The sequence below is a fragment of the Panthera onca genome, chromosome A3 (assembly GCF_046562875.1).
Source record: "Panthera onca isolate mPanOnc1 chromosome A3, mPanOnc1 haplotype 2, whole genome shotgun sequence".
Lineage (NCBI taxonomy): Eukaryota > Metazoa > Chordata > Mammalia > Carnivora > Felidae > Panthera > Panthera onca.
Genome location: NC_138341.1, coordinates 36,233,450 through 36,250,992, shown reverse-complemented (window position 1 = coordinate 36,250,992; position 17,543 = coordinate 36,233,450). Strand labels below are relative to the sequence as shown.

General features: G+C 46.8%; 1 protein-coding gene across 1 annotated transcript in view; it reads right to left on the bottom strand.

Moving 5' to 3' along the window:
* The window catches only part of ACOXL (acyl-CoA oxidase like), a 338,638-nt gene that overhangs the window by 284,067 nt on the left and 37,028 nt on the right, over positions 1 to 17,543 (bottom strand). Inside the window, 6 exon segments of the mRNA XM_078444739.2 lie at positions 3,371 to 3,503; positions 7,626 to 7,698; positions 9,498 to 9,584; positions 11,048 to 11,162; positions 15,366 to 15,464; positions 15,786 to 15,872. Coding sequence (XP_078300865.2) covers positions 3,371 to 3,503; positions 7,626 to 7,698; positions 9,498 to 9,584; positions 11,048 to 11,162; positions 15,366 to 15,464; positions 15,786 to 15,872 — 594 coding nt within the window.

Below are 17,543 nucleotides of genomic sequence, written 5' to 3'. Positions count from 1 at the left end.
TGCAATACCTACTTTAAAAGACTAGGGAGGGGCTCAGTCGGTTAAGCGTCTGACTTTGGCTCAGGGGTCATGATCTCACTGTCCATGAGTTCGGGCTCTGTGTGGACAGCTCGGACGGAGCCTGGAGCCTGCTTCGGATTCGGTCTCCCTCGCTCTCTGCCCCTCCCCCGATTGCACTCTCTCTCTCTGTCTCTCTCTCTCTCTCTCTCAAAAACAAATGAACGTCAAAAAAAAGAAAAAGACTAGGGAAGACCCTTAGGCGAGCGGGGACCGGCTTGTCTTATGCTGAAATATGTACTTCCACACAAAATTAACCCAAAATGATGGGCTAGACCTCCTTCACATTTCACACTCCCTCTACTTCTGCCTCCAAACTCACGGTGACTTTCCCCCACTTCCCTCCTCCTTCTGGAAAGGCCTCCCAGCCTCCCCACTTCAGCTACAGAGCCCTCCCAAGCCCCCACCTCCCACCCCTGCCAAACATCTTGGTTTCCTTTTCCTTTTGTTCCTGCTAATCACTTAATCTGGCACAGCACTCTGGACACAAATTGGAGGAAGGCTATTAAGGCAAGCCTTTAAGAGAAAAATCTGAAAATGCTGAGAAACTATGGAAATGAGAGAGAACCATGAAGAATAAGACATCTGGGCAAAGTTTAAAAGGACGGGGCATGCTCAGCCTTGAGCAAAATGTCACCATGGGGAGCCGCGGTGACAGTTTTCTAATACATGAGGAATGCACGGAGGAGAAAAGGATCCATTTTTCCACTCATCAGCGAGAGCAGAACAAGCAGGGCCGTCTTAGGTTTCAGCCGAGAAAACATCTGTCATGCGTTTGAGCCCTAGGAGAGGAGGAGTTGCCAAGAGGACGGGTGAGATCATCCTCGCCCGAGACGCGCGCGATGAGATCACAGTGGCCAGGGTCGCTGTCCATCAGGGCCGAGCGCAGCGGGGGCACCCGAACCGTGCAGAGTCGCAGGCTCCGCGAGCGGGTCTCCCTGTCACAGAGTCGACCTGCCTCCTGGGCAGGGCAGGTGCTGACTCACGGCCACTGCATTTTGCTTCAGATACAGAGGAATCCAAAGGAAACTACGCACTTGTGCAAAACGTCTCAGACTTGCCTCGTTACCTGCAGGCCAGGATTCCAGGCATCTGTTTTCCTGGAAAAGCCTATTTATTCCTTTCTTACAGCCAGCTGCTGTCTTCCCAGCAACAGCGGCACTGGCAACAGGCATCACGTCAGTAATGGCTCGGAGCTATTGAACATCTGCTCTGTGCCAATGCTCTACACACCCCCCTCACTCATGCCTCACCGTTATCACAAGGCCCGTTTCACAGGCAAAGAAACTAAGGCTTAAGGAGGGCTCTTGATTTGCCCACGACCCCACTGCTGGTCATGTCTAGGCTGAGACTGGAGCCCTCGGTTTTCTGACTTCAGAGCCCATGATCAAGATAATGCCTCTACGGTGCCAGCGTTCAGTAGAATGGAGAATGCACACCTTTTAAAAAATCAGCCACTCTGGGGGCGCCGGGGCGGCTCAGCCAGTTAAGCGGCCGACTCTTGATTTGGGATCAGGTCATGATCTCACGAGTCATGAGTTCCAGCCCTGCGTTGGGCTCCCCGCTGACAGTGCAGAGCCTGCTTGGGATGCTCTCTCTCCCTCTCCTTGCCCGTCCCCTGCTCATGCTGTCTCTCTCTTTCTCTCTCTCTCTCTCTCTCTCAAAATCAAATAAACATAAAAGAAAAGAATCATCCACTCTGTCTCCTCTCTCCCATCTTCTTTGCTCCAGATCTGGTGATACTTAAAATCAAGTCTCTTCCAGAAGGTCTGCCACTTCCCCGTCTCTGCTGTCCTGATCCTGCCCCTCGGGACTCCAGCACTAGGCTGAATGAGCTAATGGGGCTGCCGGCAGCCTGGGCGTCCTTCACACAGCATCGCCCACTCGGAAACATAAAGCATAGGCTTTCTGCACTGCCTTCTAGCCGGGAGCCAGCAGGGGCCTTCATGTTCACTGAGCACACTCTCCGCAAAGGGACCCCAAGGCTCCTGCCATCACAGGGGATATTATGCAGATACTGCCATCGAGGCACCAGCTGATCCTGAACCCGATTTTGTCCCATCTACAACGTAATTCTCAGCTCACTGGCTTCTCTCCTTTTGCCTCTTTCTGGAGTCTCGAAATGGCTGCAATGGTTTCTGTGACAGACTTGAAGAAGAAGTCCTCCTCAGCACTCTGATGCTGTGCTGGATAGAGCCTTGGCCTCACCTCTGCACCCAGTTCATCACAAGCTCATTCATTTGTCAGATGATTCAGCTAAGGGGACCAACGAGCTGAGCCACTCCTGACGCGGGGCTTCAGAATTGAACACCCTTTAAGGGCCGCCGAAAAACAAGGGCGGGAAGCAGTGCCCATGGGCAGACTTGAGGTCACTGGCTCGGTACGGAGTGTGGGTGTTCACGGCATCACAGTCGTACCAACTGACAGGAAACACAAAACACAGGGAAGCTCCTGTCAGGCAGGCTTCCTGGGAAGCCGGACCAACATAGTGGAAATGAGTAAAGAAGGATTTTCCTGCTAGTCAGACGACTTTGTGCTGATGTCAGGTGAATGAAATTTATTCCTTCTTGATGGAAAAATTGGATTCAAGCCACAATGTATATTCATGGGTTTCTTAATTTTTCTTCCAGCTCCACCAAGCTCAGTGGAGCTTAAAGCAGGCTTTTCCCTCATGCAAAGAGATGAAAAGGGCCCAAAGAACAGATAATGCTGAGCCTTGAGGAGGAGGAGGAGGAGGAGGAGGAGGAGGAGGAGGAGAAGGAGGAGGAGCAGGAGCCTTCCAGAACTTTCCTCTCTGGGCTGCTCTTTCCAAACTAGTTGGTATTGGGGCAGGTATGGGAGGAGGCGAGGTAGAGATGCCTTCCGGGGGTCTGGCTTCATGGACTCCAACCTGTGACGCTGAATGTCACACCCCAAAAAGCCACACGACCACCAAAGCTCCCCAGTAAACTCAGCTGAGATATGCCAGCCTTCCCTCACGTGTCGGCTTTTAGCTGCTTCTCCAGCAGATGCGTCTGTTCTGAATGACCCGTTCCCCCAGGGTCAAAGTTTGTGGCTCTTTTGCCACAGTGCCTATGTTCCACCCACCATAATCAGCAGCACATCTAAGATGCCAATGGATAGGATCCCATGATAAGAAGGGTGCAGAAATGCTCTCTGGGTATGGCCAACTGGCGCTTCTCAGTATCTAACCATGAACCTTAGCCACATTATACCAACTGTGGCTCAGGAAACTCAGCTCCTGAAACTGTTACCCATCCCTGGAATAAGCAGAGAATAAACAGTGATGTAAATTCAAATCAGAGTCGACTACCTTCGTGGCACTCATAGCTTGGAAAGTCACAGCTAACCTTGAAGGGGTCGGCGCTGCCAGCATCCCGTTGAATCTTGCACTCTTGTTCTTAATAGGGGAAGGGGACCGCCCATCTGGAGCCACAGAGCCAAACCTAGGGTAGGGAAGAAGCAGGTGGAAAAGAGGGGCAGGGTTAACACAAAAGAAGAACTTGGCACCACTAGAAAGGATACCATATGCACACACAGGGATGTCCCACAGGTCTCTGGAACCGCCCTCGCAAGATAGCAGAGTCAAGGGTGAGGCAAGATCTCCTCAGGAGACTCTGACAAAGGCATGACCCATGAAAAGTAAAAGCAGGTTCCCTGCCACCACCAGCCCGTGACTCAGTAGCGCCTCCCGGCAAAAAGAAGGATGAGGACCACCCTCATTGAGCCAACGGCGGAGCCCGAGTGTGAAGACCACACATCGATCCGCTTTTTTGTGGTTGATATACAATTCAAATACCATAAAATCCCTTCTAAAGCGTGCAGTGCAATGGTTTTTAGCACCTTCACAAACTTGTACAACCATTACCACTATCCAACTCCATAACATTTCACCACCCCAAAAGGAACCTCACACTATTAGCGGTCACTCCCCATCACACCCCCAGGCCCTGGAAACCATGAAGCTGCTCTCTATCTCTGTGGATGTGTCTTCTCTGGACATTTCACATCAGCGGAATCATACCACGTGTGGCTTTTGTGTCTGCCTCCATTCACTCAGCTCACTGTGTTTAAGGTTCACGTGTGGTTTAGCATGTATCATATACTTCCTTCCTTTCCGTGGGCCAATGATATTCCATTGTCTGGAGTCACCGTATTTTGCTTATCCATTCATCCGTTGATCGGCACTTGGGTCGTTTCCCCTTCTACGGATTCTGTGAATATTTACGCTATGCACACGTGTGTACAAGTTTTTGGGCGGACGTGTTTTCAACTCTCTTGTGAACAATGTTCCCACACCTCCCCAGGAACAGAGCTGCCGCTGGCTCCTACGAAAATTTTGAACTTTTGAAGAAGTGCCAAACTCTTTTCCAAATCAGCAACACCATTTACATTCCCACCAGCAGCGTAGGAGGGTTTCCATTTTTCCACATCCTCGCCAACCCTTATTATGGCCTGCCTCTTTTATTATAGCCATCTGAGCAGGTGCAAAATGGTGTCTCATTGCGGTTTTGATTGGCATTTCCCTAATGACAATGAGGCTGAGCATCTTTTCATGTGCTCAGTAGCCATTTGCATATCTTCTTGGGAGAAATGTCTATTCAGATCTTTGCTCATTTTTCAAGTGGGTCATTTTTCTTTTTATTGTTGAACGGTAATAGTTCCTTTTGTATTCTGGATACTACATATGTATGATTTGCAAATGACCTACATGGTATACACGTATCATATATATATTACAACATATGTGATTTCCAAATATTTTCTTCCATTCTGTGCATCGTCTTTTCACTTTCTTCATAGTGTCCTTTGAGTTGCAAAAGTTTTTTAATTTCACTCAAGTCTAATTTATCTCTGTTTTTGTTTGATTGTTGGTGCTTTGGTGCTTAAATTAAGGTCACAAAGATTCACACCCAAGTTTTCTTCTAAGAGCTTTACAGTTTTGGCCCTTACATTCACATCTATGATCTTTTTTTTTTTTTTTTGAGAGAGAGAGAGAGAGTGAGAGAGCTTAAGTCAGGGAGAGGGGCAGAGGAGGAGGGGAGAGAGAGAGAGAGAGAGAGAGAGAGAGAGAATCTCCAGCAGACTCCACCCTCAGTGCAGAGCCCGCTTGCAGGGTCGATCCCACAGTCCTGGGATCATGACCCGAGCTGAACTCAAGAGCTGGATGCCCAGGACACTCAACTGACTGAGCCACCCAGGCGCCTCTATCTGTGATCCATTTTGAGTTAATTTTTATATATGGGATGAGATAAGAGTCCAAATTCAGGCTTTTGCATGTGAATACCCAGTTGTCCCCACACTATTTCTTGAAAAGACTATTCTTTCCTCGTTAAATTGTCTTATCACCCTTGTTGAATATTTATTTCCCATAAATGTAAGAATTTATTCCTTGACTCTCCATTCTACTTCACTGTCTGCATATCTATCCTTATGCCAATACAGTGGTTTTTCTTTTTCTTTTTTGTCTCCCACCTACTTTCAGGGGGATCCACTATAATAATCACACTGTCTCAATTACTATAGATTTGTAATAAATTTTCAGATCAGAAGTGTGAGTCTCCTACTTTGTTCTTCTTTAGCAAGATTGTTTTGGCTATTCTGAATCTCTTGTGTTGCCATATAAATTTTAGGATCAGTTTCTCAATTTCTGAAAAAAAAAAAAAAGGTAACTGGGATTTTCATAGGGATTCCAATGAATCTGAACATCTATTTATTGGAATACATTTTATCAACACCCCAAAAATGGGGCTCCTCCTTCAAAATACCTGTGTTGCGACTGCTGTTCTCTGGTATATTAGGGGGCAGTTTAAATACCAATGGAATGGCTTTAAAATCAAATCTTGCTTGGGGCACATGGGTGGCTCCATCGGTTAAGTGTCCTACTCTTGATTTAGGCTCAGGTCATGATCTCACGGTTCGTGGGATCACAATCTGAGTCAAAATCAAGAGTCATCAATCCCTGAGTCGAGTTCCACGTTGACAGCCTGGACCCTGCTTGGGATTCTCTCTCTCTGCCTCTCCCCCGCTTGCGTGCGTGCTCTCTCTTGGGTGATCTCCCTCTCTCTCCCTCTCTCCCTTTCTCTCTCTCTCTCTCTGAAAATAAATAAACTGTAAATATAAAATAAAATCTTGCTTATCAAAAAAAATTCTATGTTATTCTCAAACCTCCTACAGATCATGTAGTTCACTATCACTTTTCTTTCTGGTTGAATCTAACTTTCTAATCTCGAGGGCATTGGATGAATGCTAAACCAATGGGTCCAGCTTCTGGCAGACTGGCCAGGCCACTGAGAGCTCATTAGAGTGGGTGAGACATGGGGAGCTCCACATGTGGCTTTCCTTCCCTCTTCCCCATCTCCCAGAGCGGAGTGCGGCTGATAAGTGGCCAGGAAATGTGCAGGCACCTCTGGGGAAGGCTGGCAGTCCTCAGGGCTGCTGTCACGGGCACAGATAGCTCCTGAGGGGGCCTAAGGGTTTCAGCACACATCAGGATCACTGCGAAGATGCTTTCGTTGTTTCTATTTTATTTCCTACCACTTCAGGGCGGGGGGAGGTGGGTAGTCAACAGAATTTGGTCCTTTTACAGTTTGTTTCCCACACATTTTTCTGAAACTTTTGGCATCTGCTGGCAAGGGCTTGCAGGCAATGAAAAGGAGTGAAGTGTTAAAGAAAAATCTATCATAAAGCAGGGAGACAGCTGATTATGCACAGCTTGATTGATTGCTTTTTCACAGATTTCAATAGCACTGGAGGTCAGGATTTTCATCGGATACATGAAATGCTGTTGAGAAAAATAAAGGTAATTCGTGTTTCTTGGCCTTGGCAAAGCGTAATGTGAACCCCTAGAGCTCCACCCTCAAAGTGCGCCCGAAGAAGAAGCCTTCACCTCATCATTTAACCCACCCCTGACACCAGTGGGATGCTGGGAAATAGTGACACTGAGCATCTCTGACATTATCCATCCAAGTAGTACGGGTTACAACAGCCTATTAAGCTGAAAGGCCGTACCTTATCTCCTGCCACCCGCAAAGAAGACAAACACTACCTGGTGTATAATAGAAAAAAAAAAATTTTTTTTCAAGGAAACAACTGAAATGCCCAACAATAAGGGATGGATTACATAAATCATAGATCACTTATTCAATAGTCTATCATGGCAATATTGAAAATGGTAATGCGTATATGTAATTACTGTTGCATAAAAACATTTGACATAATGTTAAACAGGAATTAAGAATTATAAAACATAGAATTTATAAGTGGATCTCATGCAGTAAAAATTAAACATACCTCTCTCTGTTGGTACATTAGCATGGAAAAAAAGTCTAGAGTTACACATTAGAGTGTGTGCAACAATCATTTAGTCTGGGTAACAGCATTCTGGGTAATATTCATTTATTTCTATTTTTGTATCCACATTTTCCAGTGGGTAGTCAAGAGACTTCTGGGAGTGGTTCGAAGACGGCCTAGACGTGCAGCCCACGAGACGGAGACACCAGGCCTAGTTTGCGAGAGCAACGAGATCATACACACAGTCAACCTGAGTTAAAGAGAAAACTACTCACTTATCCAGAAGGTTCTCCCTTGGAATCCGAACCTCGCAAAATATTAAAATCCCATTATCCACACCACGCAGGCCTAGAGAGAGCAGAAGAGAGCTGCAGGGGGCAAATCGGTGCTAGCATCTGAACCACTACCCCTGCTCCTTCCCAGGCCTGTCTCCACTAAAACTCAAAACCCTTTTTTTCACTCCCAGAATGGCTGATGCTTCCCTATTTGGGGTGGGGGTGGGGATACTCTCTGTTTTCTTCAGGAGCTGTGCATTCTGTGCTCCTGGGCTCAGGTGGAGGATCTCGGTGCTGTGACTTGGAAAGGAAGAGCTCTAGGCAACAGAAGGAATGTCAGCCTGAACTCAGAGAAGGCAGGAAAGCCGCTTACTCCTCCAGTGATAGAGAAGTCAAATTTTTCCTCTTTCCCAGTGCTTCCTTCCCAGCACAAGGGGTACATGTGTGAAGCCAAGTGTCTAAAAAGACAAGAGAAAATGGCCACAAGAACAGCAGTGGGTGGCTGGGGTGACCCAACTCCCCAGAAGGCTCCTGAAAGCCCCTGGGCCCTTTTCCTAATGATACCTATCAGAGTCTGGGGTCTACTTTTTGTTCATTCTGCACTTAGAAAGATTTAATCTGAAGGGGAAAAAAAGTCTTTACTTAGTAAATGTCTTTATTTAGAACATCACCCCTTGACAAGGACACGGTTGCAGGTAGGAGCTTACAAGGAAACCAAAGCAGACTTTCTGAAGTTGCCTGTGTTTTCAATGTCTGGCACCACTTCACAAGAGCTGGGTCCTCTGCTCAAGAGGTGCTTTCAAGGGGCAAGGCCAGCAAGGGCCTCAGTCACCCCTGAGAGATACAATTAGAGCACTCACAACCCCACCCACTGCCCATTCCAGCAGCCGTGGAGGCGGTCAGTAAACACTGACAGGCCAAGGCGAGACTATCCCCTCCACCGAAGGATCAGCTTCTTCTCCCTCTTTTCTTTTTCTTCTTTCCTTTTTCCTTCTCCCCACCTGTTTCTTTGGTTTGATTTGGCCTTGGCTGTGGACAACCGGTGGAGCCCACGGGTATGGCCTGCTCTCACCAAGTGTTATAAATTGAATTGTGCCCCCCGCCCTCCAAAATCCACACGTTCGAGTTCTAACCCCCAGTACTTATGAATGTGACCTTATTTGCAGATAGGGTCTTTACAGAGGTAACGAAGTTAAGAAAAGATCATCAGGGTTGCCCTAATCCAACGGACTGGTGTCCTTATTAAAAGGGGACGTCTGAACACAGACACGCACACAAGAAGGGAGAACGCCATGTAAGCATGGAGACAGCCATGGACAAGCCAAGGAGAGAGGCCTGGCACAGATTCCCCCTCACAGCCCTCAGAAGGAACCAACCCTGCCAGCACCTTGGCCTTGGACTTAGAGCCTCCAGAGCCGTGAGACAATACAGTGCTGTTGTTTAAGCCACTCAGCCTGCGGTACAACAGCCCCAGCAAGCCGGGTCGGTCCTTAGGATTCATCAGGGGCCTCCTGGGCACCAACATCAGGCTGTGGCTCAGGGGCAGGAGAGAGAGCACCTCAACCCACCCTCTGAGAGCCCACACATCCAAGAAGAGGAGAGGAGGCAAAATTACCCAGGGCGAAGCTGCCTCGCGACTAGAAAATGCGAGAGGCTGGGAGAAAATGAGGCCAGTGCACATTCCTAAATGGCAATCCTCAACATTCCCCAACAGCTCTCACATAAAAGACTCTCATCGGGCTTCAAAATCAGAGTCTTCTCTGCCTTCACTGCTCTGGTGAATTATTATAGATCCTCCCTCGGGTTGGGGGAGGGAGGCAGGGAGCAGCAAAAGATGCAGATGAGGGTAGGAGGGGTCACCTGGGGACTCACCGTCTTTGTACATCGTATCAACGGCCGTCACTCCTGGGTACAAGCTTCCGTTTTCATCGCGGACAGGAACAGTGCAACAGTGGGGCCCTAAGGATGACAAAGAGCGCGAAACTCTCTTTTCAGGGCACTTGCGTGGCTCAGTCAGTTAAGCATCTGACTAGATTTCAGCTCAGGTCACGATCTCATGGTTCAGGGGATCGAACCCCGAATCAGGCTTTGTGCTGCCAGTGCACAATCTGCTTGGGATTCTATCTCCCTCTCTCTCTGCGCCCCCCAACCCCCACTCGCTCTCTCTCTCTCTCTCTCAAAAATAAATAAATAAGCATTAAAAAAAAAATAAACTCTCTTTTCTAAAGATATAATTAGAGCTTTATTCATTTCCTGGGACAGTATACAATTGTGTTGATCCTGAAGCTCAGCCAGTTCTATGACTGAATCGTATACAGCAGTCCCCCCCCCCCCCCCCCCGTTCACAGGGATATGTTCCAAGACCCCAGTGAATGCCTGAAACCACAGATAGTACCAACCCCATCTATACATGCCATGCGTTTTCCTATACATACATACCTATGATAATGTTTAATTTAGGAATAAGGCCCAGTAAGAGATTAACAACAATAACTAATAATAAAATAGAACAATTATAACCCTATGCTATAGTAAGAGTTATGCGGGGGCACCTGGGTGGCTCAGTTAGTTGAACGTCCAACTTCAGCTCAGGTCATGATCTCACAGTTCGTGAGTTCAAGCCCCACATGGGGCTCTCTGCTGTCAGCAGAAAACCCGCTTTAGATCCTCTGTCCCCCTCTCTCTGCCCCTCGCCCGCTTGTGCTCTCTCAAAAATAAACATTTAAAAAAAAATTTTTTTTAATGTTTATTTATTTTTGAGACAGAGAGAGACAGAGCATGAACAGGGGAGGAGCAGAGAGAGAGGGAGACACAGAATCCAAAACAGGCTCCAGGCTCTGAGCTGTCAGCACAGAGCCCGACGCGGGGTCCGAACTCATGGACCGTGAGATCATGACCTGAGCTGAAGTCGGACGCTTAACCGACCAAGCCACCCAGGCGCCCCTAAACATTTTTTAAAAAGAGGTACATGACTGTGCTCTCTCTGTCTCAAAATATCTTCTTACATTGCACTCACCCTTCTCTTGATGGTATGAGATGATGAGATGTGCGGGGAATGATGAGATGTGTGGGGAATGATGTAGGCCCTGGGATGCAGAGAACACTACTACTGACCCTCTGACCGCACGTCAGAAGAAGGATCATCTCTTTCCAGGCTACAGCTGACTGCAGGTAACGGAAACCACGGAAAGCAAAACTGTGGGTAAGCGGGGGGGGGGGGGGGGGGGGGGGGACACGGGACTACTGTCATGCCAAAATGTAATCATAAATTTTGTCATCGTAAATATTTAAGAGATAAAGTTGGTACTGAATTTTATGCAAGCCAAAAACGGTGCCGTAAAATGCACTTTCAGGGTAAAGCACTTGCTGGAAAATAGTAATCGTAAAGGAAATTATTCTCGCTTTCTGCGCCAGCAACAAACCTTGAGACCTTCCATTTATGATGAGCTGAGCAAACACGGCCGCGTAATTCCCACGCATCGCGTTTCCGACGAACATCTTCTCAGCATTTTCACACGGCGTGTCAATTACGAACTCCTACACAGAAAAAGCGCGTTCGAGTTTCTGCTTTCTTATGGCTCATTTCAACCCGTTGGCTCAGTGCAGTAAAGACTGTGAAATAGAACCACATCATGACCTCACAGCAGAGGAGCAGGCAAAACCCCCCAACCCCTGGTGATATATACTCTCACTCCCAAACACCCCACTGGCAAGGCTCACAGGGAAAGACAGGACATCTAATGACCTGGGACCCCTAGCTGGATGAGTCCACATCTATGTGTTTTATTTTGCCTGCTGGGCATTGCCCCTTCTGGCCAAATGACTTAGTTCCTCATGCCCTCCACTCTTGCCCAGGCCTTAAAAATCCCTACCTCATTGATATGGGTCTGTTGTTTAAATAGCAACCAACTGAGGGCCAAAACCATATGCCTGGCTGATAGCAAGCCTAATAGACAACGATGACCTATTTCCACCATGGCTTAGAATCTCAGTCCACACAATTCTGATTTTTATAAAAAGAAAAAACCTCATTGGACCCTTAGGATGATCGTTTCAGAACCTGCCCCTCTGTTTTCCTGGTCAATGAAGATAATAATTAAAAGTTCCCCCAAATGCATAAGCCCTTAAACTGAAGCATTGGTAAATAACTCTCCATCTTATAAGGCAAAGAACCTTACAATATGCCACCCAGTTTGTCTCCACAGCATGACCGGGGATTCCAACCCCACACAGCCTGAGATAAACTTGGGTCAGAAGAACACACAGGGCTTTTGTTTTCAGGCTCTGCTCAATCTCGGTCTTCTCTTTCCCCCTCTCCAGAAGCCAGTACAGAATCCCAGTGGAAATGCTCCCCTTCACCTCTAATTCTGCCTGCCACCCGAGTTACCCTTCAACCTCTTGACAAGAAGGGACTGACAATAACTGCCAGCTCTGAATGCGGGGTCCCTGGGACAGGTCGGAGAATCCAGGGGCAACGGCAAAAGGGCAGGATTGCACCTTTAATTGGAGCTGACAGTATCGAAGATGTGGTTGAACTAAACCAACAAGCGACTGATTGTGTGAAGATTATCTCAGAATTCAGATTTTCAGGTGCATAGACTACACTTTCCCACTGGCCAAGAAATACACTCCTGAAGCCTAAGGAAACATTCTCTGACATATGTTTGCACAGGGAAACTTTTAACATGTGCGAGCGCTTTTCAGAAACGTAAGTGGACAAGCTGAATCTTTTTTTAAGAGAAGTCTCTGGAGACTGCCCTTGTCTTATCAGGTCAGCCAGGACTTCTCAAAGAAAGGAATTATTTGAGGCTGGATGCAGTAACAACAACAACAAAAACACCACACACACACACACACACACACGCACATGCACACACACACACACAAAACATCAAAAACAAAACCCCACAAAACCCCATGTGGTGAAGAGGTGCTTACCCCTGGAGGGTAGGAAGAGAAGTAGTAGAATGACCCTGTCCTGGCAGGAAAGATCTGGTGAGCTGGGGAAGAGGCAGGAGGCCATCCATCCCCGTACACATCTGATATACTCTGGGAAAGGAGGTTTGTCACTTCTGGCAAAGACACTTGATTTGGAAAGTTCGCATAAGCCAAAATGCTGGCATTAAAGCAGGATCTAAATAATGCACACCATGTGTGTTGGTTCCTACCATAATTAGTTGTTGAAGGCCAACCAGTTGGTCAGTACTGTAAGCACTAAAACAAAACAAAACAAAACAAAACAAAAAAGTCTTTGGCCAGAGAGCTCTTAGCCTCATTCATTTTTGCTATTTAGCACAAAATGTAAAAATAAACCTCTCTCTGGCTTCTTAATTATCCGTACCACTAACCTAGCCACTGTCCAAAAAAATAAAAATAAAACAGCCAACCCACAGAGAAGAACAACCAAGAAAATGTAAGAGATTGGAACAGTCCTTGAGGGAGAGAGGGCTCATTCGATACGCTCTAGCATTTTAAAGGGGAAACGAGGGGGGAAACACAGAAAGCGATGAGGGAGAAACCCGTCCCCTCGCTCTGTCAGTTCTCAGTGGCTTGAGTTTATGATGGGCTCATTCTCTCTCTCACTCCTACCGGAGGCACAGCGCTCTCCAGAGTGTCCTCATCATTATGATTTCAACTTTGCGGCTCCCCTGCAGGAAGCGGCAGCTGCCGAAGCACACCAGGTAGCTAAATCGTTTATGCTGCTTGGGGAAAAGGGGACCCACACGGGGAAGTGATTTTGGCGGGGGAAAAAAAAAATAATAATTGTAAAAAGAAACAAATAAATAAGAACTCTGGATGCAGTTCCACCGCCCCCGCCCTTTAACAAGAGCAAGGTGACCTCAGTACCATGGTTTAGGGAGAGAAAAAACTGACCGACCTAAAACCCAAAAGATGTTCGGTCAGCATCCCGCCACTGGCAGAGGAGCTCAACTGTTAAGGGCAGTCCCACCCACTTGAACCAGACTCGCTCATTAACCACGTACTCAGAGCCCGTTTTTCCTACCCTCTGTGAGCCTCAGTTTCTCTGCCTAGAAAATAGGGACAATAATACCTTCCTACAAAACTATAGGATAGTTAACACAATGTTACATGTAGACTGCTTAGCCTGATGCCTAGCACACATGTGCTATATTACCAGAAGCGGCTTACCATCACGTTTACCGGATGGTTATTGCGAGGGAAGACAGTAAACTAAACAGAAGGGGATCGACACTGAGCCAGGCGCATAGCAAGCATTCATTAACTGTCAGTCCTTATTCTTGCTATGACCTTGGACATCAATGACTATTGTAGAGAACTATCACCTGGGCAGGACAGGATGAACATAGTCCCAAACAACCATCATTTGAATCTGTCATTCTAAACTCTGATCACCTCTATGGGGCGCCTGGGTGGCTCAGTCGGTTACGCGTCCGACTTCGGCTCGGGTAATGATCTCGCGGTTCGGGAGTTCGAGCCCCACGTCGGGCTCTGTGCTGACAGCCAGAGCCTGGAGCCTGCTTCGGATTCTGTGTCTCCCTCTCTCTCTGGCCCTTCCCCTCTCGAGTTCTGTCTCTCGTTCTTTCTCTCAAAAATAAATAAACATTTAAAAAAAACGTAAACTCTGATCACCTCAATTAGCATTTGTGGGCCAGGAAAACCTGCTAACAAAAATTCAGATTCTGAAAGACAAACTCAGAAAAAAGGAAGAACAGACTGAGTAGCCATACCTACGCTCATGTACCATACTTGCACACATATATTTACCCAAACTCATTTCTACAAAGAACTCCAAAATTTATGTATTCCTTTGTAGTTCTTAGGAAAGCCCAAAATCAAATAAGAAACTATGAAGGGGAGTGAAATAAATAAATAGTTACTTTCTTTTTTTTTTAATGTTTACTTATTTTTGAGAGAAAGAGACAAAGCATCAGTAGGAGAGGGGCAGAGAGAGAGGGACACACAGAATCAAAAGCAGGCTCCAGGCTCCGGGCTGTCAGCACAGGGCCTGACGCGGGGCTCGAACTCATGAACTGTGAGATGAGATTATGACCTGAGCTGAGATGAGATCATGACCCACGCTTAAACGACTGAACCACCCAGGCACCCCAATAGTTACTTTCTTTATTCAGGGGGAGCAGGCTACCCAGGCGCCCCTAGAGAGTCTTGATGAACTGTTTTTTATAAATGAGAATGGAAGGAAAACTAATAAAGTTCATCACATACAGCAAACATAGTAAAAGTTAAGACCGTTTTGTGACATTCTGTTTTGGTTGCCATGTGAATTCTCACGCAGGTCACGGTTAAAAACACGGCCTAATGCCAGTAATGAGGGCGTGGCTCCCAGTAAGGATGCCCCAGCCCACACAGCACCCTCCTGCCACACCGGGCAAAGGGGAGTGCAGACAAAAGCATCTCGTCCAGTCATTTACCTGCTGCTTTCGGGAAGGATGACAAAATGGCTCCAGTACTGTTCTCACAGAGTTGTCACAAGGCATCCAATTAATGAGTGCATGTGGAGAACGTGGAGTGGCGCCCACACATAGTGGGTGCTGTGAATGTGTTGGCCGATATTGGACACGTGAAAGCTGAGCGTATGCCCACCTCCACTGAAGCACTTACCCATTTGTTCGAATCTGAGCACCTCGCGCCAGACAGCACACACAGAGGATAAGAGGATGGCCTCAGGAAGAAGGAGAGTCCTGTTCTGAACAGGTCTCCTGCCACCCTGAACTGCAGAATGATGGGCAGAATCCTCACCTGCGCAGAGAGGCCAAAGGTGGCTTGGGTCTGGATCCCTCTCACGTCGCTCCCGTGGCCCCTCTCGGTCACTGCGAACATCCCACTGTATTTCTGCCCCTGGAGTTTACCAGACAGTATAAGGGCATTAGCTAGTCAGGAGGTTGCTCTAACGGAGACTTCTCTGATGATCAAGAGTATGAGTGAGAGGGGAAGAGGTGAATTGGAGAGAATTGTAAGAATTCAGCCCCGCGGCAGCTAATGTGATAACAATACAATTTTTAGAAGCTAGTCTTGAAATTCTCATTCTGAACAAGATTCTTGCCGCCACCCATTCTCTGATTTCTTTTCTTGTTCTGCAAACATGCACACGCACACATCTAGCTACTGTGAACTTTTAAGGCTCTCCACGGAAGACATCTATTGAGGTACGTGCCATACCTGGAGTGGCTGAAGCCACTTAGTCACATGTCCCGGGCTTCCAAGATTCCTGACTGCGCCACCAAATAGCCAGTGAATTATTCCACGCTGAAAACAAGCACAACATCGGCCATCGTTAGCAACAGTCAACAACTTAATGACAACGAAACCCCTGGTCAAGGGCCACTCAGGGAGCATCTGTTCAGCTCATCAAGCCTCACGTAAGCCCCACCAGCAGCAAGGCATCCGTGCCCTTCCTTTCATTGCCTGGGAAGCTCCAGTCCCTGTCAGCAGACATAGCCCATGGTTCTGTCACTTGGAGAGGAGGACCCAGCACCACAAAGTGTCAGTTCTCCATCCTCAGGGCTGCCCAGTTCAGCCCATCAAATGACTCTTTTTGTCTTCTTTCACTTTCCTTTCTTTCATTTCATCATGGTGAGTACACTTTCTAATCCCCATTCCCTATTTCCCTTAACTCCCCACCCTTCTCCCCTCTGGTAACTATCAGTTTGTTCTCTATAGTTAGGAGTCTGTTTCTTGGTTTGTCCTCTCTCTCTCTCTCTCTCTCCCTCTCTCTCTTTTTCTTTCCCTTTGCTCATTTATTTCTTAAATTCCACATATAAGTGATATCATATGGTATTTGTCTTTCTCTGACTTATTTTGCTTAGCGTTACACTCTCTAGCTCTATCCATGGGGTTGCAAATGCAAGATTTCATCCTTTTTTTATTGCTGAATAATATTCCATTATGTATATATACCACATCTTCTTTATCCCTTCATCTTTGGTGGGCACTTGAGCTGCTTCCATGGTTTGGCTATCGTGAATAATGCTGCAATAAATATAAGGGAGTACGTATCCCTTTGAATTACTCTTTTGGTATTCTTTGGGTAAATGCCTGGTAGTACAATTCCTGGATAGTAGGGTAGTTTTATTTTTAATTATTTTTTTAAGTTTATTTATTTTTGAGAGAGAGAGAGAGAGATAGAGCATGTGCCAGGGAGGGGCAGAGAGAGACACACACACAGAATCCAAAGCAGGCTCCAGGCTCTGAGCTGTCAGCACAGAGCCCGACGCGGGGCTCGAACTCATGAACCGTGAGATAATGACCTGAGCCTAAGTCGGCCGCTCAACCGACTGAGCCACCCAGGTGCCCCAGGGTAGTTCTATTTTTAACCTTTTGAGGAACTTCCAGACTGTTTTCCACAGTGGCTGCACCACTTTGCATTCACACCAACAGTGCAAGAAGGTTCCTTTTTCTCCACATCCTCACTAACACTTGTTTCTTGTGGTTTTGATTTTACCCATTCTGACAGGTGTGGGGTGATATCTCATTACACTTTTGATTTCCATTTCCCTGATGATGAGTGATGTTGAGCCCCTTTTCATGTGTCTGTTGGCCATCTGTATGTCTTCTTTAGAAATGCCTGTTCATGTCTTCTGCCCATTTTTTAATTTGATTATTTGTTTTTTGGGTATTGAGTTGTATCAGCTCTTTATATATTTTGGACACTAATCCTTTATTGAATATGTCATTTGCAAATATCTTTTCCCATTCAGTAGGTTGACTTTAGTTTCGTTGATTGTTCCTTTGTTAACTGTGCAGAAACATTCTGTTCTGATGTTTTCCCAATAGTTCATTTTTGCTTTTATTTCCTTTTCCTCAGGAGACATAGCTAGAAAAACGTTGTCACAGCAAATGTCAGAGAGATTACTGCCTGTGCTCTCTTCTAGGATTTTTATGGTTTCAGTTCTCACATTTAGGTCTCTAATCCATTTT